At 39.9% G+C, this 25,789-nt stretch overlaps 1 protein-coding gene across 1 annotated transcript in view; it reads right to left on the bottom strand.

Annotated features, from left to right (window-relative positions):
• The window catches only part of SPOCK3 (SPARC (osteonectin), cwcv and kazal like domains proteoglycan 3), a 356,641-nt gene that overhangs the window by 143,311 nt on the left and 187,541 nt on the right, over nt 1-25,789 (bottom strand). Inside the window, exon 4 of the mRNA XM_006111699.5 lies at nt 21,134-21,248. Coding sequence (XP_006111761.3) covers nt 21,134-21,248 — 115 coding nt within the window. The remainder of the gene's footprint in view (nt 1-21,133; nt 21,249-25,789) is intronic.

The raw sequence follows: 25,789 nt of genomic DNA, 5'->3' as shown, positions 1-25,789 counted from the left end.
GCAAGGATTTTAAGTGTAAGTTCAGCAGTTGGTCTGGACCAGGATTTCTTTTAGAGTTCCTAAATGTCATTTGTATACACGACTATAGCCATTCTTTCTGATGATCGCCCTACTCCAGACTGCAAGATCTCCAATTTGTTTACAATGCTTTACGACTCTTTTCCAAACAAACACCTTGTCCGATAACTATGCCTGACTCCTTTATTCCTCACTGCACTCCAGTTCACTAATGTAATTCACTTGACAACTCAACTTTTTCACCTGCCAGTTTTAATTAGTTATTTTCCTACACCCCCACAGGCATTGCATCTGTTTTTGCTGATACTGCATTAACCCTTTATATTAATATGCTATAGTATCAGAAACTAGGCCTTTTGTGTATGTTTATTGCCACCATCCAAACTAGATACCAATAATTTTAATTATCAACACTGGGCCTGATTCTATTCTCAGACTGCTCTAAATCAGGACTAAAAGAGAGAACAGATTAAGAACAGAATGAAAGGAGAAACAGTCCCTTTAAATCTACTTTCTACAGTCTGATAGTAATGAGCAATAAGGCTTGAAATGGCCCAGCTGTCTTGGCAATTCCAGTGCTGGCATTTCTTGCCATTCATTCAGCAACCAAAACTTATCTTAATTTTCTAAAATAAATTTTCAATGATCAAATCATCTCCTGGCTTTAATTATAATATCTTGGATATAACATACATTCAGCTAAAGGTTGCCTTCTGCTGTTTACTTACTAAAAATCAGTAATATATTCCCTGCTTTAATTAAAAATTAAATAGTATTTACCAGTGATGTCTTAGCTAGTGAGTTAATGTTAGCCTATGTTGTAGGCAGGTTATGAAGTTTCCAGATGCTTCCTGTAGAAAAGGTGTTCAGAGAACTTGCAAGCTGTTAGTCACCACTTTGATTTTTTTGAATTTCTAAGGGAATAATAGATGTCAGCACTCAGACTGCATGTTCCAGCACTGGTTAACAGTTATGAATTTATGAAAAATACACTCCTTGCAGATAATCTAAGTAGCTCTAACTTGCTCTCTAATCTTCATAATCATTATCTAAAATGGAAGGAAAATAGTTACATGTTATCAGTTCCTTTTTCCATTTTTAGCTATTACCTCCTAGAAAAAAAAAATGTAGCACAGCTTTCAACCCAGAATATTATCTCTGCTGATTTCCTGAATGCAGGCTGGTGACATCTGAAAATGGGTAGGCAAAACTAACACAAAGGTATGCTCAGAGCCAATTTACAGAAGCAGGTAAAGGTCATAACGTATCTGACTCAAAACTGGGTAGTCAAAGCATACCCAAAAGAGCCTCCACTAGATTGTATTAGAAGTCTATGTATCTCTCTGCTACACTGGTCTGTATAGATCAAAAAAGCCTCAAAAAAGAATGTTTGGCTGTTAGATTATTTGCTGGCACTCTTCTAATTCAAGTTTACATTTCCTCCTCTCCCCATCCCCTCATATCAGACAAACAATAAATCATTTCATGAGACTTTTTTTTAATCTGAACTTGGTGACATAAATGACAATTGTTCTGAAGTCTCCATATTTCTTCTGTTAGTCCTTATTTTTTGTGTGCTATCACATGGCACTATTAGGGGTGGGGAGTGGGGCAAAATGACCTCTGGGCAGGGGAGGGAGGCAAGTCCACGCTCCCAGAAGGGACTGAGCTTCAGGCAGAAGAGATGGGCTTGGGGCAGTTAGCCTTGCCATTGCCCGGAGCACACCATGTGGTACTCTGGCTGCAATTTAGAGGGCCAGGAGCCCTGGAACCTTTTGAATTACTGGGCTCTAGAACAACTGTTAACTTCCTTCGGTCTTTTCTCTCCCTGCCTCCCATTGGCAGGCCTGGGCTCTGTAATGTTGTTAACATTCTGATACTCTGTTATAATGATCAGCTTACTATATGAATCAAAACTAGCTTTCAAAAGTCAGTTCTCAGTTTAATTTTAAATTTACTTTTATCAGATTTAGGGATCTTTTATGAAAGTAATTGGATGACGTTTTAATCTACGGAAAAGCAGGACAATTTAATTTTTTTGTTCATGGCAGGTAAACAACGTTACAGCTTGTAGGAGTACCAATAGAAGACAATTAGCATTTGATTTTGCCTGGATTGTGCTAGGTATATTAAAAATGCACAGATGAGTCTATTGTTAGGATAAAAATCACATTTAAAAAAGAATAACAATTCGCTGAATTACCACCACCTTTGATCATGCAGCAATTAAAAAAACCTGATTTACTTCTCACTATTTATCCTGGCTGCTTGCTTTTTGCATTTCATTGAGCCTAAGCAATGAAAGTAGATTAATTCATCTGTTTTGTGTGTTTATGGACAATTTCTAATTCTCAAATACACACATTTGACAGCTTTTGGGCATCAACTACTGTAGGGCAATGTTTAAACCCAAACAAAATATGATTGTAGCATGTTGGATTCTATTATTCTATTGGTTTCAAAATTTGCAAACAACCAATCACCACTGCTTACTGAATATCAAACTACCTAACCATATTGCTTTAAAAGGCTTCAGAACTCTCACTTGCATGCTCAAGGTTATAATTTCATGCACCTCTAACTCATGTTCCCATTGTTTTATTTGACTTGAACAAAACACAGACTGAAGTCATTCAAACACCATAGTAACAAGGTACATTAGACATTAATATACAAGAAACATAGAACAGAGGAAGATAAAAATTGCTGTAAGATTATTCCACCTATTTAATTTCCTTATAAACAGTTTAAAAGTACCCTATGGTTAATAGGGTGTAAACAACAGACAACATGGATTTGTTGAAAATAAATCATGTCACATCAATTTAGGGTAAACACTGGAATAATCTTTTATTTCCTTCTTTTACAATGTCACCAGTCTGTTGGACAAATAGTTGCTGTAGATATACTGTATCTTGATTTTAGAAAGGCTTTTGATACTGTTCCACATGACATTCTCACAAGCAAACTCAGGAAACATGAGCTAGATTAAATTGCTACAAAATGGGGACAATAGTGTGTGAAAGACTGTACTCAGAATCACTGTCAAACTGAACAGAAGTATCTAGTGAGATACTAGAGTAGGCTGTCCATGCTCCAGTATTATTCATATATTATGTGAATGAATGATTTGGGTAATAATGATGAGAATGCTTATAAAATTTGCAGATGATTCTACTAGGAGGGGTTTCAAGCATTTTGGAAAATGCTTTCAAGATGGGTTTCAATGGGTTTCAAGAATTCAGGATTAGAATTCAAAATGGCATTGATAAACTGGAAAATTGGAAATACACAAGATGAAATCAAGAGAAGCACCAAGTACTTCACTTAGGAAGGCAAAAATCAAATGAAAAAAAGTTAAAAGAACAGGACACATTTAGTTTTAAGAAAAGAAGCTTCAGAGGGGACCCTACAATTGTCTTAATTTTGTTAAGAGCTGTTACAGCACTGCGATCAATTGGTATACATCTCCACTTAAGGTAGGACAAGAAGAAATAGATTTAGTCTGCCATAAGAAAGATGTTACGAAAAACTAACTATCTAGGTTATTTAAGCTTTAGAGGTTTCCAAGGAAGTTGTGGGATCTTCATCACTGTTGTGTTTTTTTTTGGGGGGGGGGGGAAGAAGGAGGGGAGGAGAAGGACAGGTTAGATAAAAACAGCTTTCATGGATGGTCTAGGTATACTTGATCCCACGTCAGTTCCAGTTCCATGGACTAGATGACCTTTCAAGGTTCTTTCCAGCCCAACATTTCTATAATTCTACAGAACAGAAGACGGTATCATTATTAACACTACTATTATGAAGTAGGGTATAAAACTGATTCATATAATGCTCTCATTACGTTTACAGGGTTATTTTCTACACCATGCTTTACTCTTCCTTTCAGAACTACTGCTGTTGCATATTGAACAGAAGTTACATTTACTCTTCACACCACCACTTAGTTCTTCATTTTAAGCAGTTAAAAGTTTAGAATACAGCTATTATTCCTTCTAATAATGTGTTAATTTGCATTGTAAAAAGAAAGGGAATTGAAGAGGCATGGGACATTATCAACAAGGTGTAAATAAAGTGTCCAGAGTTTGACAGTTGAGGTCAAAGGTTCTGATGAAGTCAGGGCATTCTCGGCATTAAAAACATTAACTCAATCTCCATTCTGCTCTTATTGGTGTGGGCTGAAAGATAAAGAAATCAGGGGTTGAAAGTTAAACACCACACAACATCCATTCCTGCTCTGAGGGAGGAAGGGAGGGTGTAAAGTCACTGGACTGAGTCAGTATCCTTGATAGCAATATGTGGCACCAATAGGATTGCCAATTATGGCTGGATGCATTCCTCAAAGTTCCACCTTTAATTAAAAATTGTTAATTCCTGGAGACTCCAGACCAATCTTTAATGGTGCAATCCTAGGGACAAAAAAGGGGTTATAGCAGGCCCTTAATTGCTACGTTGCTGCTTTTCAGAATCTCTTAGGGCTGAGACTCAAAAGGGATAATGGGGAGGTTACTAGGATCCTGTATCCTTGAGGGACCTTCTGTGAATTCTGAAAACATCCCCAGATAGGGACACTGGGGCTGCTACTGATCCAGAATTACTCTGACCTTAGGGATTCCTTGCACTCTCACTGATGCTGTCTTTCTGGATTACTCCTATGATTTTAATAATTTCTCTGTACTACTTTCCCCTTCTCTCTCAGACCCACACAGATTTATATTTGAAGATTACTGTGGAGACACTAGCAGTGTGAATTTAACGCATGTGTTTGATAATACTGCATTCAACCTCCACATTCATTCTTTGTACATGAGTAAACCTTAGTAACAGGAGAGTTCTTTGAAAGTGAATACAAAAGGTGTGAGAGCAAAGTCAAAGAAAATTCATTCTTCAGTTGCAACAAATACTTGCAGAATCTCTCTATGAACTTAACCAGTTCTACTACTAAACCAAGCTACAACACTGTATTACCTCAAAACTAAGCACCATACACATTGACCCTTCTGACAAATAAATGAATAAACTAAACTGTTTCTTAGTGAAATGCTTATTTGGGAGATTGTTCATCATCATCATCTCTCCATAGGTTTCAAATGATAATATTATAACAATTTTTGGCTAACATACATTAGAATTCACTGACAGTATTTCAACAGAACATCGAAATGATACTGCCATTTTGACAATTCTCATATCTACATATATGTTTGAAGCATACAATTTAATAGGCTTAAGTGATAGCCTTAAGGCTTGCTCCTGAAAACAAACTCCCTAATAGAACAAACCTCCTTAAAAGCTGATTCCCCCCAGAAATCTTCACGATGCCACCTGCTCCCCACCACCTCTCTTAGATGCAATGGGGGTGGGAGGAAGGGGAATAGGGAAGGCTGCTCTCATAGCAGCCCCTTTCCATAGGGGTCTTCCACTGCTACTGCCAAGCAGCCCCTGTTCATGGCGGCCCAGGCTGGCCGCACACATGGGCTGCTCTGACAGCTGCCTCTGTCCTTGGCCAGCTGCAAACAGGGGCTGGGGCTGGTGCTGGAGCAGCCTCTGTGGCAGACAGAGTTGGCCATGAGCAGTAGCTGCTCTGGTAGCAGCCCCTGTTCGCGATGGACAGAGCTGGCTGCTGTGAACAAGGGCTGCTGGACGCACTGCAAGCTGGGACCGAGCAGCCCTGGCTTGTGCTGGTCTGGGATGCTGTGCCTCTGCATTTTAAATCCAGTTGGAGCCCAGCGGCTCTCATTATATTTAAAATAAAGAACCTGAACACGGGTGGATCCCAGAGCTGGGAATGCTGAGTCCCAGCTCCAGCCAGCTCCTGGAGGAACCCCCACTGTGGCTCTGCACAATGATCCTTATCGACTAATCGTTTAGTTGACACAAATTGCTTGCACCCTCAAACTAAATACTTAAGATATGCAAATGCCAAGAAAGGAAAATCATGTAATCACCTAAACCACATAACTGGTATATCACTGCAATATAAATACTTGATTGCTCACGTTTGTTTTATTTTTAAAATAGTGACACAATGAAAAACATAACCAGCTTCCATAGTTAACTTTTCAATTGAAAGTCTGCAAGTCCTGCCTGAGAGTACAAGTGAAAATTAGTTGGATAGTTTCTATTCCCTAAGTACAATCCCCATACTCAATTTTGCACAACTGACAGTCTGCTCAAGAGGGCCCCATAAGTGAAAAAACAGATGTGCTAAAGGTCAGGATAGCAATATAGAAGCAAATTATGTGGAAATGCACACACAGCAAGCAAAATGCATTAGACTTGACCGTAGTCAGTTGCAAGAATTCCTATTTTAATGAGAACAGATTCCACATAAAAATAAAAAAGCAACCTCAATTATTAATCCACCCCACTAAGACTATTGCAATAATATCCAAAGAACAGATAATAAATAGTATCTATAAAAATATTTAAAAATAAAGTTAGCAGACCAAATTGTAGATAAAATATTTACAAGGGGCATTTTGTAGTTGCTACTGAATTCTAATAAAATATATAGCTATTGACAGCACTCTACTACAAAAATAGAGAAGATCTGAGGCCCCAAACTTGCAAATTCTTACCTGTGTAAGTCTCTTCAGGATCTGATGTTTATATTGGTCTTACATTTTTGGTCTGCATATATTTACTAACGAAGGAAATTTTAATATTACCATTAGTAATTTGTATTACTGCAGTGCCTAGAAGCCTGAGTCATGGACCAGGATCCCACTGTTCCCGATACAGTACAAATCAAAGAAAAAAAAGACTGTAAATGCCATAAAAAGTTTGCCATAAAAATTTACAATCTAAGTAACAGTTATTATTTGATGGTCTTCCTTAGAAATCAGTAAGTACAAATAATTAATTTGGATAATCAATGCCAAGTTTTATGATTATTGGTCATAATAATGTCCCAGTAATTAAGATTGCTAAAAGGATTCCAATTTAACCTTATTTTCACGGTCTACCAACAAAAGCTATTTTTAAACTGAAAATTCAGCAAATCACAGACTCTTTTTGATTTATGGAACAGCACAATGTAACATTCTGAATTCTGTTATTCAGGAAACTATTTGGAATATTAACATAGCAAACACAAAAGTCCTTTTCAAGTCAAGTCATGTTTTCTTATCTCTCTTATTTCAAGTCTGCTTCAGTCCCTCTCTATAAATATGTTTTATTACATGAGTCAAAAAGTCAAATTGGAAAAATTCTGTTTCTTAGATACGCATGGCTGTTTTCTCCTCTTTCTTCTTACTGAAAACAATTTCCTATATGAGCTTTTGTTTGTCAAGTTTCACTGAGCAGAAAGTATTCTATGGGTAAGTTATAACCTAATAAATAATAGGGATTATAATGGAAATGCTGATACAACAATATCTATTTTCTCAAACTGCATGCATATCTTCCATTAATGTTTGTGGAAGTTACTTATGAACATAAAGAGAGAATGGACTCCCTTAGGGATCTTATTCTTTTCTAGATGTGCATCCATAACCAGCCACTAACATTAATGGAAGAAATGTGAACTGAGGGAATAACAGGCCTGGTTTTGCATGTTTGTAATATGAGTACATATCATACAATGTATCATTCAGTAAGCTTTTTCTTCCATAAGGCAAAAAAGGCAAAAAGCTAGCAATTAAAAAGCTGAATGTTTGACATGAAACTAAATACGTGCTGCATCAAATAAGTGCACCTCTCCTTTCTGACATCATAAAAACACAGACTGCTAGTTGACAAACTGGGTTAGACTCTGGATAAGCAAATTTCTTTTGCATTACCACAGTTCCACAGTTCCACAATAATTGGACTAATCAAACCTATATAATGTTACCATTGTGAAGAAAGTAGGGTTCCTCATTAGCCTATTACTAAAGAATTACTGTAAATTCAGCCTACGTGCAGCATCACTTCCTGTGAAAACAAACATAGATAATACAACAAGCTTGAAATCGTTCCAAACTGGCAGACTGGCAGAACAAATTATGCAGACCAACAGAAAGCCTTCAGTAGATTCAATAGAGCTTGGAGCATAAGAATGATTAAGTGTTTCTTTACACAACTACAAATCACAGTAATGAATCAGAGTAAAATTTCCAATAAGGGACTTAACTGCACCAGCTGGCCTTCTTTAGAGAGCAATGTTATAATGTGAAATGATGACATTCTAAATAGCAGTGTTTGCAACTTTTGTACAATTTGTGTAAAGCAAGTCATTGTTGTCTGGTGGGGAGTTTTTGTTTTGTTTTATTTAAAGAGAAGCATAATAAACTGTAGCACCTAAACTATATTGAGAAGGGGCAGGAAGGGTGTCTTTTTTAATTAGCTGGAAAGCAAGTTTGATCCAAGTAACAATGAACTCATTGAGGAAATCTCTACAGTTCACTTTAATGGGATCTGGATCAGTCCTGCTCTGATTCCTTGGGTTTGTAACTACAGAATTATGCAACAAGAGTGCAGTTGTTTAACAGTAACAAATTATTTTTGTAAATAATTATGAATTAAAAAATAAAAACTCAAGCCACCCTCTTTTGGAAAACATGCCCATGCATGAGGCACTGAAGAGGAATCAAGCTGCTCATAAGGGAATCTGCATCTATTATCAAGAAATATGAGGATATTTACTATTCAAATAAATTGAATCTCTTGTATGCAGCTGATTACTCCCTTGCCTAAGTGTGGCGTCCTTTCAAAAAGGGCTTAGCTAATCAAGTAGTCAAAGAGCAAAGATATCACAATAAAACCAATACTGCTGTCTCCTGTATGCTTCAGAAAAATCAGACTATATATTTTCTAATGGCTGCTTCCACCCTTAAAATCCATTAGTCTAAAAATCTATAAATGGCATCTAGAACTCCTTAAGGAATACTGTCACTCATTGTACAACAACTTTTCAATACCACCAGTGTTACTGGCACTTTAGTCTAAACAGGAGACTTCCAAATAATAAAAACTAAAATCCAATATTGCAATATAAGATGTTCCACATTCTGTTGAGGATGCCATAAAGAACCCATGAATCGGTGTTAGGATTTTCCAAGTACAGTAGTATCTCCAAGCAAGTGCAGTCCAGTTTTCAGCCTGACAAACATCGGCTTGCATCCAATATTTGTGCTGCACTACATTGAAAACATGTTTGTAAAATATATAGGAACAACGTGGGCCTATTTTCTAACATTCAGTTGAAGTCTGGACTTTATTAATTGCTTCAAATATCACAGGAAGAAATCATCATTGGGCTTCAGATGCAAATCAGCGGTTTTAACCTTAAAAATACATGCAGAAGTAGCTATGATACAGCATATCATATGCCAAAATTAAACTATGCCGAAACAATTCCTGTGCACCTGCACACGCGCGCGCGCGCACACACACACACACACAATTAAAACTACTGCTATAAGAAACAGACTACAAGGCAGTCAGAGCACTTTGTACCAAAGAAATGAGTTATTTCTATTAATAGAGGAAAAACAGTGGATAGGAGACACAAGATTAATGCTAATTGACATTTAACAAAGAACATTTCATACAGATAAGATTTCAAGAATAATAAGATTTAATATCAAAAGCAATGCAATGAAGGCTTCCATACACGTTACAGAATTATAGCCCAGTTATCTTTCAAACTGTGTTCCTTCAGACATCATCATCTTTATTTTAACTCATCTGTGAACTTCTGTAACATTTATGACAGACTGCTGGCTAAGCCAGAGCTCTGCCACTACAGCTTGGCTGAAAAGGCCAATTATAGCCAGCTGAGCAAGCCCAGGCCTGAGGGGCTAATCCAAGCAGCTGTGGGCCTCATTAGCCAGAGGGCTATATAATGCAGACACAGGGGGAGTAAAAAGGGAGGAGCCAGGGTGTGGAGGAATATACTCCCAAGCCACAAGGAGAGGCCGGCTAAGTTAGCTGCTAGAAAACCAAAGCTCTGTAAATAGAAGGTGGTAGGAAGTTTGCACTGAAAATAAAAGGCACCATAAAGGGTCTCTGGTTGATTTGTGACCCAAGAAGGGGTTCCAAGGCAAGGGGCCTGAGCAAGGACCTTGCCACACCTTATAAAGTCTATCACATGGTTCAACACCTCCTTGAATTCTCCTCAGACATATATGACATAACACTTCTTTATTTCTTTTGGGCTATGCCTACACTGCAGGCTTCTTGTGCAAGAAACTTTTTGTGGAAGAGATCTTCTGCAAAAACTTCTTGTGCAAGAGAGAGCAAAAGTGCATTGGAAAAGTGATGCGCTTTTGTGCAAGAGAGAGTCCAGACTGCATGAACGTTCTTTTGAAAGCAAGTGCGGATTACTATCCACAGAATGGCCACCAGGGCACTTGTGCTTTTTCCTCTTAACGCAAAAAACCCCTGTTGCCTGTCCACACATACCTTTTTGCGCAAGAGCTCTTGTGCAAAAAGGAGTTATTCCTCGTAGAAAGAGGAATACCTATACTACAAAAAGCCCTCTCTTCGGTCGATTCACTGTAAATTTACATGTGCAAAAAATGCGCTTGAGGTGTGGATGCTCCACGGGTTTTTGAGAAACAACAGCCGTTTTTGCGCAAAAACCCTGTAGTGTATATGTAGCTTTGCTCTAACCATATGCTATGAAGTGCCAGAACAGATGGATAAAGCCTACCCCCTCCTCTTTTTTAGAGCCCCTGGGGTATAAAGCCACTTAGAAGCACAAAAGGGGACCACACTAAACCTACTAATCTATTGACTTCCCCATCATTGACATCACAGGCAACAATTCTTCTTCAAGTTGATTACTGTATATGAGAAAAAGTGTCATTTTGGGCTCAAAAATAGAAAATGGCATTTAAACCATCATAAATTAATCTGTTACAGATTTACACATTTAAAAAAATGTAATCCACTTTTAATATCAAATTTACTTTCTCATTTTATTTTTTACCACTTTGGAAATAGAACCTTACCAACAACTTCTTGTTTTCCACAAAATTGAAATTGAAGGCTCAAACTTAACTTCTACTAATTCAGGTGCTGGGTTTTTTTTTTGGGGGGGGGGGGGGAGGGAGAAGGGGCCTGGCATTGAATGGAATGAATAATTGTCCAATGGACAAATACTGAGGTCAAACTTTTTTTAAACTTAGGTTTTCAGTGTCTAAGTCACTTTTGGAAAAAACATTCAAAATATTCAAGAAGTGCTTAGGGAGCTTAAGTCCCATTAAAATGAAATGATCTTTTGATGCTATTTGACCCTTAGGTATAATGCATGTTGAAGTGCTTTGAAAACACACACACACACACACACACACACACACACACACACACACACACACACACACACACACACACACACACACACACACACACACACACACACTTCATCCCTGGTCAATTTATTATCCTGAGAGACATCACCTTTTTAGCCATGTAGTGCCTTACAGTTGTAAGAGTGAATGTTGTCACTCTAGGCATTAAATGCAGTAGAACCATTATTACAGTACTATAGCATTTGGAATTTATTTTAGGTTTTTGTCACAGCATCCATCACGGACAAGGTTAACCAAATCTCAGGCTCAAAGCACAAAGCTCATCATATCTGAGTTGAAAAGGAATATTTCTTCATGTTACAGTACTCCATATATCATTAGCTGCTTCAATGCTATAGTAGTACTAATGGTCACATAAAGAAGTAGACAGATATTTTCTCTGTTCCCATTGTGCCTCTATTTTTTCTGAAGAATTATCAGGGTACCAATGATTTGTTTCACTATAGCAATCTAAAATTTCATTCATTATGTAACATCTTCAAGGCATTTGGGCTAAGATTACTTGTTTATCAGATTAATGTAAAATCTATTTGGAAACTATATCCTGCCCTGGAGAGGGATGAATTAGATGATAATACAGATTTTGTGATCTTTATAGCAAGATGACATTTCCCCCTTCTTAGCATAACTGAAGAACAGTCTGAGAAGTCTGTTCATAGACTGGCTCATAGATAGGCTATAAGACCTTATAAAATCTAGCTTGCAGACCAACAGGTAGGAAGCAGAAATTCTTTCCCTAAAGCTACAGAGTGGCTGCCAAGACACTCCACAGATGACTCTTTAGCAAATGATGTAGGCACCTTATGTAGCACAGCTGATGAATTTCTCTGCAGTAATAAATTTGGAAGCATTAAATTTCTCCAGACTGTTTATGTCCTACTGAGTTCCACACTACATAGATTTGCATATCCCAGTACTCTCCTCTGGAACCCTTTCTTGCAAACCATTCACTCTCACTCGTGTGTGGAGCAGGTAATTTTGCCATTTGTTTGTACTTGTGCACTTTTCATTCCTATTAATTTTTATTGGTGCTTATGGCATAGCCGTATTAATTCCAACTGTTTAAAAGTAAATGCAGCAACTCCTTAACTTTTGGCACTATGAAGTTGAAATGCATGTGTGTTGTGAGCAGGAACATTTTCAACACTAAATATTGCATATCAGAGCCTGGTATTGAAGTTTTCATGTCTATGGAGTGATGCTGTAACAGTTTTATGCCTATAATAGTCACCTGACATTCTTCTATGCTTACACATGGTCTTCAAACTCTTGCAATTTTTGGGACAGTAACCAGCTAACTAGCAGTATTCTGTCAGTTTTCTTTTTCTATTCATTGGCTTCTTCTCTCCATATTTTGAATTCTTACTATTCAGTTTTTCTTCTACGGTGGAAAGACAAATGATTAATTTGGTGATATGAATCAGCTAGTAAATTATTTTCAGCTACTGTATTATACGGTCTACATTTCAGTGTTGGCCCTACTCATCAAGGTCATATTTTATACCTGAGCTAAGTAAATTTTCCATCCCTGTTCATAACTTTCCTCTGCATGCAAGAAAACAGCTCTCGGTGTTTAACTGGGTATTACTACTTATTTATCATTTTCACGAGTGTCTACTGGTTAATAAAACCCTGAAGAATACCATATGAATGCTATGAACTGATATTCAAGTGATATGGGAAGACCTTGAAGGAACAACGGCATACAAGTTATGACAAGGGTGAAAGCACAATGAGACTGAGAACAGAAAATGCTACCATAAGAAGCAAATAAATAAGACTGAAGAAACCACAAGTTATGGGAGAGAACAAGGTGGAAAGCAAGAGAATACATGTGAACATGTGAAAAGAAAATAGAAGCTTTCTTCAAAGAAAGCAGAGGAGAAAAGGGGAGAATATCATAAAAGAAACACAAATCAATGTACAGTAATGAGGTTAAAAGGAAAGGAAAGAAGGATTTCAGCTAGACAATAGAAGGAGAGAGGATGATAAAGTTGTACTCATGTAGGGTTAACACATTTTAGGTAATTTATGCCCCTTTATTATATAATATTTTCCTGGAGATTTCTTACATATCAGTAATTCGGGGACAAAAGGAATGGGTTTTGAGTACTTACATTATCTTACTATTGCTTGCTATTCTAGATTCTAAAATAACTGGGGGGGGGGGAAGCGGGAGAATGAGAAAGTTACATCAAAATTCACTCAAATGTACAAAAACCTGGGAGTGGATGGGAGATTAGGAGAATCCAAAACACCACACTTTTCGTTTTAAAGTATTAGCGACCATTAGCTCACAACATGAATAGCAGAAATCCATTTCTTCTGCAGCAGAACAGAAAGATGGCCAACTGAAAATGTGAGCAGATAGAGAAAATTATCTTGGAGACAACTGTCAAAATATTAAAGCCAGTCCAAATAACCCACCCCAGATTTCTACCTTTTGGATCTGCCAATAAAGAGAAAAAATAAAACTAAAAAATTAAGGCTGTCCTTTAAAACAAGCTATCAAACAATCTGCACAATTTAATGCAGAAGGTTCAAAATCTAAGAAACAACATGGCGTGCATCTAACAGTTCTATATATAGACACTTCACTTTCTTTACAAAAAGGGCTGTTGTTTTTTATCCTTTCTGGTTAAATCCCTGGATGCTTATGGAAGAGGAGAAAAAAGCTTCTGTTTTTCATTAGACTTCATTAAGATCAAACAATGTAAGATTGTTCACAAATCTCTACAACGTCAAAGAAGTCCAGATGAAGATACTGTATCTAGATGCTTAGCCCAAACCAGTGTTCACATTCTATGTCTCAATCTACAATGTTCTAGACCTGTGCTCACCAGCCCAGCAATAACAATTGACTGGCAGATCCTGGAGCTTCTGCCACTCGATCACAATCCTCAAAAAGGCTATCTCCGCCTGCCTGGTCCCCACATTGCTCCTAGAAGCAAGTGGCTAACAGTAAAAGCAGACTCTGCAGTCCCTAGAAGTGGGGAGCAGGGAGGCAGCACCCTCCTGACTCTGACTCCAGTACTGTGAAAGCAGCTTCTATTGGCTGGGAATAGGCCAATAGGGGTGGCACTTATAGGCTTCAGGAAGTAGTGAAGCATGTGGAGAGGGGCGTGTCTCTCTCTCTCTCTCTTTCATATCAACATTTCCAGGAGCAGCTTGCCTGAGCCCTACTATGCTGCTGACTGGGAACTGCCTGTAGTAAGTGCTTCTCGGCAGCAGCCTGCACACCATCCATTGGTCAGTCCTGAGCCAACCCCCAAAGTCCTTCCCTTAGCCCACAGTCCTCACCCTGTCCTGCACCTAACACTCTGCCCCATCTAGTGCCCTCTCCTGCACACAAACTTCTTCCCAAAGTGTTAGGGTGTGGAAGGAAGTGAGGGGTGTGCATCTGGAAGTGAGTTTGGGTGCAGAAGGGGGCCCCAGCCTGGAGCCTTGTCCTGCATCCAAATTCGCTCTCAGCACCTGCAACCCTCACCTCCTCCAGCACCCCAAACTCCTGCCCCAGCCAGATAAAAGTGAATGAGGATGAGGGAGAGCAAGCGAGAGAGCAGTGGAGTAGGCAGGGCTTTAGAGAAGATGTGGGACCTCAGGGAAGGGGTGGGTTGCTCTGAAGTTCAAAAAGTTATCTTTGATATAAAAAGGTTGGAGACCACTGTTGTAGAAACACGTTTCTGAAATGTTACTGAGCAACTCATAACTTGGCACTTTGCTGGTTCTTTACAGTCACTCACCATTGCTTAGAATGTCAGTATTTTAACTGAATGTGACCTCCTTTATAAATTGTCTCCTGTAACTGAACAGATATGAGATAAAAACAAAAGGGGAAACTGTCAAAGTAGGGCAAGATGCTGTTAATTATAATTTTTTCCCTCCTTTTCTGCCTACAAGCTGGGCTTTTTTTTTTAAATAATTTTTGATAATTAAGCATTTGGGCTCCAACCCAGCAAAGAATTTAAATATGTAGTAAGCCTACTGAAACCAATGACACTACTTGTATTTAAAATTATATACAGTAAAACTCCATTAGTCTGGCATCCAATGCTCTGGGACTCCTGATGGTCCGGCACCATCAGGAACCCGGAAGTGCTGGGGCAGCCGGACAGGCTTCCCCTATTCAGCTGCTGCTGAAACTGACCAGCAGCTCAATCGGGGAAGCCGGGAGCAGAGCATCTGGGGTGCTGCTGGGTTGGTCTTGTAGCGCTGCCCCTCGGGGTTGTGGGACCAACCCAGCAGGACCCCAGCTGCTCTGCCCCAGGGGTCCCCAAGTCAGCTGCTGCTGAAACAGATCAGTGGCTGATTCCAGGAAGCCCCAGGCACAGCAGCTCTGCCCCGGGCTTCCTGGAATCAGCCGCTGATCTGTTTCAGCAGTGGCTGAATCGGGGACCCCTGGGGCAGAGCAGCTGGGGTCCTGCCGGGTTGGTCCCGCAGCGCCGTCCTTTGGCGCTGCAGGACCAACCCGGCAGCGCTCCAGCTGCTCTGCCCCAGGCATCCCCAAGAGCAGCTGGGGTGCTGCTGGGTTGGTCCCGCAGCCCCAAGGGGCAGCGCTACGGGACCAACCGGGCAGTACCTCAGCTGCTCTGTCCCAGGTGTCCCCAAGAGCAGCTGGAGTGCTGCTGGGTTGGTGCCGTAGCACCGCCCCTTGGCACCGCAGGACCAACCCGGCAGCACCCCAGCTGCTCTATTGCAGGCATCCCCAAATCAGCGGCTGCTGAAACTGACCAGCAGCAGCTGAATCAGGGACGCCTGGGGCAGAGCCGGACTATCGTAAGGGGGGGGCTATGAGGGGTCTGGGGTGGCATCCCCTCCCACCCCACTCCAGACCCCTCAAAGCCCCCCCCCCTCTTCTGATAGTCCGGCATATCTGATAATCCGGCACCCCCTGGGTCCTAAAGGTGCCGGATTATCGGAAGTTTACTGTACATACTTAGCACTCTTCAGGTTTTTTTGGGTGATTTTTTGCTCACAATGCCCCTACTCCACCAGCTGAACTGCTGAATTTTTTTTAAATCTATCTCTGAAGCTTTTCTTAATCACAGAACAAGGGATGAGTAAACAATGAAAATAGAAAATAAAAATTCTCCAAAGCAAATAACGACAGGTATGTTTCTAGAAGTAATGAAAATATGATTCCTAGATTGGCAACTACTTAAAAAGAGAAAAGGAATGACATGAATTTTTCACTGATGCAATTAATGAGGTACACAGTCTAAGTACATTTTGAAGAGGCAAATCAGCCTGTGTGCATGTGTCATATAAATTTATCACAAGAATAAGGCTGATAGAAAAATAGGAGTAATTTAGGAATGAGATTGCTAAAATGAGCAATGAATCCATGCTTTTGTTATAGGGGAAACAAAAAATAACTGATTATATCGGTCAAATCAGTTTTGGAACTCTTGTGTCTAACACAAAACAAATCTTTTAAATACATTATTTTATATATAATATTTGACCCTTGTTTCCAATTAAAAGCATTCTAAAATTAAAGGATTGAAAGCATATACCTGTAGTGATATAGGTTAGAGATGTTCCCATGTGTTGTCAGAAAATAAAGAGTCAAAGCATTAAAATGTCTTTACTTCTGAGAAGTAGAAGGTATATTTTAAATACCAATATTTCTGACACCATAGAATCTCAGTTTTGATTTACTAGTGAACACAATCAGTAATTAACACAAAAACTTTGTCTTCTCTCACCTCTCAATCAAGGATCTGTTGCACAGTGCCATACTGAAGCCTCATACCACTACAAGATGAATCTCTCTAGTCTGGCACCCTCGGAACCTGACAAGTACCAAACTAGAGAATTTGCCCAACAGGATGTCAATACTGTCTAGCAGCCTTACCAACACTTCCAAAGCATACTGAACTCTTACAAGGGTTCATAGAGCTAAATAACAATATAGAACATGGCTGTAAATAAATTATATGGAACAGTGAAAAGCTTGGCCACACCCATGGTAAGTGACCATCCAGCTAACTAAAATCATTCTGGACCACGGATGTTGTTGGATCAGAGAGTGATGGATTATAGAGGTTCAAGATGTAGTTACATTGATTTTGAGAAGACACATCACAGTCAATGTATTATTGTTATGTAAAGCAATCTGAAAAAGTTATACTTCACAATGTCTTTAAATCCATGCAATATAAAGTTATGTACAATTTTGCTCTATATAAATACAAAGTAACAACTACACTTTTACACAATGTTGAATTCACAATCCACAAAATTATTTGTAAATTAAAATGAAAGATAAGATTTTAAAAGATAAATTACAAGAACATTTGTAATACTATATTTCCCCATGTAGTCATGCTCTCTCTACTACTCAAAGGCTCTGAACCTGTAACCTTTAATTATGTGAGAAATCTCTTCTCCTATAAAAAGTAGACTGATGCATTTCAGTGAGAGAAGAGAAACAAGCCAACACAAATTTTGGACTAAATTAATTCTGCACTTAGAGAGCATCTCCACACTTCTGAATGGATGGAGAAGCATTGAGAACTCTGACTGCAGCATCAGCACAGCGTCACAGGTGAGCCTCTGACTGAGCCCTGAGCCTCTGACCCGGCGGATGCTGCCAGGCAGCTTACAGGGAACACTGTACCCTATGTGCAGCTGCCCCAGTGAGCAGATGTGTGGAATGCTCAAAAGAAGGAGCAATGCACTATACATACTTACAAATAATGGATAATGGAGCCCAGTGCTATATAACTTCACTCATCTAATTTCCTTGGGGATGGAAAAAGGACAATGTATTTTGTCCTTCATTCCCACCACTTTCATCCTTATCAGACCACAAACTGCATGCAAAACAAATCTTCAGGAAGAGAATGTACCATGACACAAATGGCTCTCTCACTTCTGGGGAGAGGGGTCAGATCCAAGCATGTCAGGTCCACTCTGTACACAGATCTACAGGATAGGATCTAGATTAATACTGAATAGTCTATATAAGTTTCCTAGTTTTCAGTTCTAGCGAATTTCTATCATTCTTGAAATTTCACACGAATGTTGTTATATTCAGACAGCATTTATGCAAATACCATAGGCATTTGCAGCTGGTCTGGAAGATTTTTCAGCACCTACATACTTTACACAGATTTTTATTATTATTTTTTCTTCTTCTATTATTACCTTCTTAGAAATAATAAACATATATTCTCACAATTATTTTGTCATTGTACATTTGGCCTTGATATTTTCCCCTATGGTTCCAATTCAACTGAAAATTAGGAAAGATGACCTTATTTGATAATAACTCGTTCAATTTCTAAAATCATAGAATCATAGGGTTGAAAGAGGGATAGAAATGTAGCTGTGTTAGTCTGGTCTAGCTGAAACAAAAAACAGGACTATGTCGCACTTTAAAGCCTAACAAGATGGTTTATTAGGTAATGAGCTTTTGTGAGCCAGACCCACTTCCTCAGATCAAATAGTGGAAGAAAATTGGCATGACCATATATACCAAAGGATACAATAAAAAAAATGAACACATATGAAAAGGACAAATCAAATTTCAGAACAGAAGGGTGATGGGGGGGGGGAGGTAAATGTCTGTAAGCTAATGATATTAGAGGTGATAATTGGGGAAGCTATCTTTATAATGGGTAAGGTAACTAGTGTCTTTGTTAAGACCTAGGTGTAAAGTGTCAAATTTAAGCATGAATGACAGTTCAGAGGATTCTCTTTCAAGTCTGGTGTGAAAAGATCTTTGAAGCAGGATGAAGGTAATCAAGTCATTGAGACAATGCCCTTTCTGGTTGAAATGGCAAGCAACTTTTTTCTCTGTGATCCTCTCTAATATCTGTTTTGTGGGCATTGATTCTTTGGCAAAGTGTCTGAGACGTTTGTCCAATGTACATAGCAGATGGACACTTTCAGCACGATAGCATGAATTATATTTCTGGATGAGCAGGAATATATGTTCTTGATCTTATAACTCAATTGGTTAGGTCCAATAATGGTATCAGCAGAGTGAATATGTGGACAAAGCTGGCAACGGGGTTTGTTGAAAGGGAAAGTTCCAGGGTTGTTACAACAACCTGTGGTTGTTGGTAAGAATCATCTTGAGGTTAGGTGGTTGTCTATAGGAGACTATGGGTCTGTCTCCCAGAGCCTCTCGGAGTTTAGTATCCTGTTCCAGTATAGGTTGTAGTTTATTGATAACGTGTTGGACAGGTTGAAAGAGACCTCAGGAGGTCATTGAGCCCAAACCTCTGGTCAAAGTAGAAACAACTCTAACTAAATCAATGTAGGATGGAGATTCCATCACCTCTCTAGGTAACCCATTCCAGTGCTTCACCACCCTCCTAGTAAAATGTTTTTCCTTATATACAAACTAGACCTTCCCAACTGCAATTTAAATATCTTACCATAATCTGTAAATTTCAGATCATCATTTGTTAAGGTCTAAAGCTACTTGTCTAATAGTTTTGTTTAATTGTGGCTTCAGAGTTTAAAACATTGCTCTTTTTACTGCACAAAAATACTAGCTTGTTTCTTTCCACAGCTACATATGAATATATTTCAGTATAACTAGATATTAGGAAACTGAACATTCTTTAACAAAGATAGCTTCATAGTTGTCTTTAAATACAATTTTCACTAGCTAAGAAATAGTTCTGTTCCTGGTTAAAATTTTTCATCGTGGCCCAATTCAGCATGTTTAGTTTTGAGCAGGCTTCAAAGGTCAATTAAGGTCAATAGGAATTAAGCACATAATCAAGTGCCTTGCTAAACTGGGGCCTACATACGGCAGTTCACACTTCTTATGAGAGATATTTTAATATTTCATAACTAAAAACATTAAATATGTCCCCAACTAGAGATACAAGAGGGAAAATAGCTCATGTTCTGACCATATGCAAAACCTCATCACACATTTGCTCTCAGTGTATTAATGGTGTAGAAATAAAATGGTACTACCTCAGTAAATATGGGGATGAATATTATATCTAAGCCAAAAAAGTACACCAAATAAATGTTGAGATTTACCTTTTTCAAGCATAACCAACACTGGCAGAATGAATCTGGGACCTCTGGAGATTAGTATAGGAGCCTCTACATCTTGAGCTATAAAGTCAGCGGGCTCTCAGTTTAGGCTATAGAGTTCCTCTGTTCTTATCTCTCATTGTAAGTGGTCTAAAACTAAGTGGCACTACATAGGACAGTGAACTACACTAGGTGTGTGGGTTACACAAGCAGTGAGACAAATGTGTCTACAATAGTATAATAATTCAGCCTTTGGAAGGGAAGAACTTCGAGAATCCTGAAGTGATTTCAATACAAAAAAAAAAAAATGATGAAACTACAGCAGTGGAAGATTATCTCCTGGGGTAATTGTTTTGATGCAATTAGTATGAAACATTTTTTCTTTCAGTATAGCAGTAGTTATATTACCAGCTTACTCTATGTGTATATACACACATAGATACACACAGAGCTCAAAAATAATGTAATCTACTCGCTCGCGGCGAGTAGATTACACTCCAGAAGAGCCGGTGCGGAGCGACCTGCGCATGCGCAGAGTGCAGAACCGCACAGCTGGCGAGCCCTGTACCTATATTACACACACACACACACACACACACACACACACACACACACACACACACACCCTATAACACACTATGTATAAATATACAAACACCACATAACTATTTAAAAAAACTTCACTTAATTTTCCCCCAATAGTACACTGTAGAGAAACTACTGTATTTACAATTTATTTACAGGTTACAGTTCTTATTTGTGAAGACAGCAAACTAATCAATAACATTTAACTTTAAAGCATTTACCTGTGTGTAAGTCTCCGATGACTAATGCAAACAGCAGTCTGCTGGTCTTGAGCAATGCATACCTTATGGCGACTACACTTCATCTTTAAGCATGGATCTTTAGCAGGGTCCAAAGCTTAAAAAAAAAAGATACAATATTTTAAAACCTTTCTTTAATAAAGATCCTGCAGTAAATTAGGTATTTAACCTGTCTGTTTGTACAGCATCCAGTACAATGGAGCCTTGACTCTCAACTGGGGCTCCTGGACGTTGTTACCATTATACACATCAATTTGTAACTATTTAAATAGAATCATTATTTGTTAACTGACTTTCCTACTTCTCATTTATTTTAAGATACTGAACATAGTTAATTTATCATATTGTATCAAATCACAACTCTGATTCAACATTTTCAATAGCAGACCAAAGCAAACCACAGCAAAATCAATAATATACAAACTTGGGCTGTGCAAATTTTTCAACTTTCATTTAAAGCAGCAAGCAGATTTTCAGGAAATTTTACCAAAAACGTGTAAAACATGTTTTATGAGAGAACATATTCACACGGTGTCCTAATTATCCTCTCTCCTTCATATCTCACCAGCATACACCAAAAGAAAATCATAGGATATTTAGATCTATGAGGTCTTGTAGATGCTAGTACTGATTACTAAGCAAACTTTTAAAACAAGTAGCTCCAAGCAAAATTTAATACAGCAGGGAAGTCACATCAGAAGATATTTCTGAAGGAATACATAGGACTATTGCATGAGCCCACTATGCAGTTGAATTGCTAAATGGTGAAGTAGACCTGACCATAATTTAGCAGAAGATGTAGGCTGAGGCCTTGCCTTCTTCTTTTCTACTGTGCGAGGGTAGGATGACAAGAAATGTTAGTTGCTTTTCTGGATTCCAGCACACACGGGGCTTGATATTTTATTAGCAGGGTAAAAGTGGCAATTCAATGTCTACACTGCAACACTATTCCAAAATAACTTAGTCTGTGTCTACACAGCAGGCAGTTATTTCAAAATAGTGTCAAAATACTGTCAAGCTGGAGGACTTCTTACTTCAACTCCTGTAACTCTTACTGTATGATGAATAAGGAAAGTCGGAGGAAGAGTGCTCTATTTTGCAATAAGTGCTGTGTAGATGCTCTCTATTTTGAAATAAGCTACACAAATTGAGCTAAGACCTCCAGCGTAGATGCAATCACAGTGGCTACGTCTAGACTGGCATGATTTTCCACAAATGCTTTTAACAGAAAAGTTTTCCGTTAAAAGCAGCGCGGAAAAGAGCGTCTAGATTGGCACGGACGCTTTTCCGCAAAAGCACTTATTGCGGAAAAGCGTCCGTGCCAATCTAGATGTACTTTTGCGCAAAAAAGCCCCGATCGCCATTTTCGCGATCGGGGCTTTTTTGCGCAAAACAAATCTGAGCTGTCTACACTGGCCCTTTTGCGCAAAAGCTTTGTGCAAAAGGGACTTTTGCCCAAACGGGAGCAGCATAGTATTTCCACAAGAAGCACTGATTTCAGACAGTAGGAAGTCAGTGTTCTTGCGGAAATTCAAGCGGCCAGTCTAGACACAGCCAGTGAGTCTATTCACTGTAATATTACTGAGCATTAACACTGCATCAAGTGAGGAACTAGCCCCTTAAATTTAAACATTTATAAAGATGGATGGGTGGGGGAGAGGAATTCTCAGTATTGATACTCCATAATAATTGATTTGTTAAAATTAAATTAACAACAGAACAGTTTAATGCACCCTTTATTGTTCGCTCTTACATAATGTTGTATTTTTGTCTTCTTATATCTATAAAAAAGATTTTCCTGAGGGACGACAGAGTGATGGTCATCATGTCACTCTGTCTCCCACAGCCCCTCTCTTCTCAGCCACCTGGCCTCTGCCCTGCTGCTAACCTCATAACTGGGTCAGCAACTTATGGCTCATTGCGAGAAATCTAAATATGGCTCTTTGACTCCTCAACAGCAGCACTTGCTTTCCTTGCACCTCGAAGGTAAGCTGCTGCTGAGCTCATGGGGTAAAGATAGGGGGAGGACTGTGTGAAGAGTGGGCAGGCGGTGGTGAGGCCTGTAGGGGAGGATGTTGGGACTGGGGTACACCCAGGTCCCTTAAGGCAACACACAGCAGTGGCGAGACAGCCCGCCTACATATCATCCATCTTATTTGCCTTCCTGAAGCATACAGGACAGAGAAGGAGCAATAAAATCAGCATAGTCTATGCTGGCTCATCTGATCCTGAGAAGCTGAAACATAGATATGAGGAGAGATCAGGATATGTGAGACTGCCACCGGCTGGCACCTATGTTGATTCGAACACACACACAGTCCCTGAGAGGAATTTCCCACTGAGAAAACAATGTCCAGTACTTCAAAATTTAATCATCTCAAATCTCTCTTACAAGTGTAAATTAAGTTCACAACTCCCTTGTAAGAACTGGTCTCACAGCAGACAGACCAGTATCAATTGGCATTACAGATAAGAAAGAGAAATACGTGACCCCATAAGTATATAAGATGGGCCCAGCACACACTCACTTGGAGTGTCATTCTACCCTCTACCTGCTGGTCAGGTTAGGTGTTTGACCTCCCGAGGTTCTATGGGGACGCCCACCTCGTATTTTCGTCTTTCCTAGGAATTGAGGGACCAGCCCTGGCCTGACATGCTGGAGTCGAGAGGCACAGAAGGGGGTAAAAATGGTACCTGGATGTGGTCCTCTGTCTTAAGTGTACACATAGAAAGAGTAAGCTGTTACTTGGTACCATTATTTCTATTTTTCTATCTTTATCTTCTTTGTAACCATTTTTAAGACCTATATTTTGCTAATAGTTAAGAAATAGAATAGCCATTGCAACCATATGATTTATAAGCTTCCTCAATAAACCTGTAACTGTTTAAGCTTTAACCTGACTCCTTCAGTTGCTGTAACAGAACCAAGCACAATTTAAAAGAACTTCAGCCGGTCTAAAGGGACAGTTATAGGAAGAGCTTTGGCGTTTGGATCTGTGTCACTCCCAGGTGACAGGATCCACTGGGGCATCTTTCAGTCTTTCCCCAAGGCTGCCCGCTGCGAAGGAATTATGAAATTCTAGCAGCTGAAATCTAAGATGTAATAAGCTCTTCCTATATAACGGGGCGTCTGTTGGCCTGCTGGCCACCCTCTGCGATGGGACCCCGGTCCTAGCAGTAAAGGCACAGACGTTAAACCTTTTCTCGGAAACATACACACACACACACTGCCCTGACCGTCGGCTGACAACAGCGGCAGCCACCAAGTGGAGGGTGACTGCCGTTTTTAAAACAGCTGCTCTGTTGCACTGACGGTGGGACCCACACAGTGTGGAAAGAGGAGGGAGAGAAAGTACCAGGCTGGTGAAGGGGAAGAGGGGGAGGAGAAGAAGGGGCACAGGCTGGTGGAGGGATGGGGAGGGAGAGAAAGGGCCGGGCTACAACTATTCCTGGATTTTCCAAAAACTTTGAGACAGCATTCATTGCAAACCAGTTGAGATAGACAAAATGGAAGTTACTAAAAGCTCAATATCTGTTTTAAGTGGATACTTCGAAGAACAGTGAAGCCATCTAAGGCTAAGTCTACACTGGCAAGATACAGTGCAGGAAGTCAGCTCACAGAAGTGAATCCTGAGCTGCCCACAGCAGCAACACATTTATTGCACAACAGATCTGCAGTTCGTGCCCTACATAAAACCTCCTTGATAAGAAGTGCAGCATTTTCTACATTCTGGATACAGTGCTGGGGTACCAAGGTGGATGCTGTGGTGTACTACGGCACTGTGTACCTATCCCACAATGTCTGTTCTCACTTCTTTGGTCATTAGTTTGAACTCTACTGCCCTGCCTTCAGGTGAACAATTCTTAGATCTGCCCTTTGCATTCCTTTGGAATTTTAAAAGTCCTCTCCCTGCTTGCTCAGGGACTAGAGGAGTATAGGGTTACCAGATGGTTTCAAAAAAATACCGGACACACTTGATCTCAGATGGGGGAGTAGGAATCATCTGGGAGGGGAACAGGGCTGGCCGGGGGAGATGGGGGGAGGGAACAGGGGCTGGCTGGGGGATATGGTGGGGGAACCAGCTGGCGGGAAGCGGGGCTGGCCGGGAGAGGGTTGGGGGGGGGGGGAGCAGGGCTGGTGGGAGGTGGGTGGGAGAGAGCTGGCAGGAAGCAGGGCTGGCCCGGGTGCATGCAGATCCCAGGACACTGCCAGTCCCGGTGGGTGAGTCCGGACCGGGTAATCCATCCCGCCCCAGGCCCACCCCCCTCCTCTCTACTGTGTAGTTGTGTACTGCCTGGCTGGTAGACATGCTCACACAGCATGAGCATGTCTACCAGCCAGGCAGTACACAACTACGTACTGATACTCATGATAATAATAAAAAAAAACTTAATTAGAAAATACCAGACATTTCTATGTCCGGTATTTTCTCAGTTTTGTTTCCCGGACAGAAAGCTCAAATTCCGGACTGTCTGGTTCAAAACTGGACACCTGGCAACCTAGCGGAGTGTTCTGAGTGCATCTTTCCAGGTGACCACGCCTGCTTCATGTATCAGGAGATCCCCTGCTTTGAGCCATGCCAAGATGCTGGACCTCAGCAGCAGCATTTGCGGAGAGCAGGTTGTCCAATCCCAGCT

The sequence above is a fragment of the Pelodiscus sinensis genome, chromosome 4 (genome assembly GCF_052426305.1).
Source record: "Pelodiscus sinensis isolate ZL-2025 chromosome 4, ASM5242630v1, whole genome shotgun sequence".
Classification (NCBI taxonomy): domain Eukaryota; kingdom Metazoa; phylum Chordata; order Testudines; family Trionychidae; genus Pelodiscus; species Pelodiscus sinensis.
This window is presented reverse-complemented; position numbering and strand designations above follow the sequence as displayed.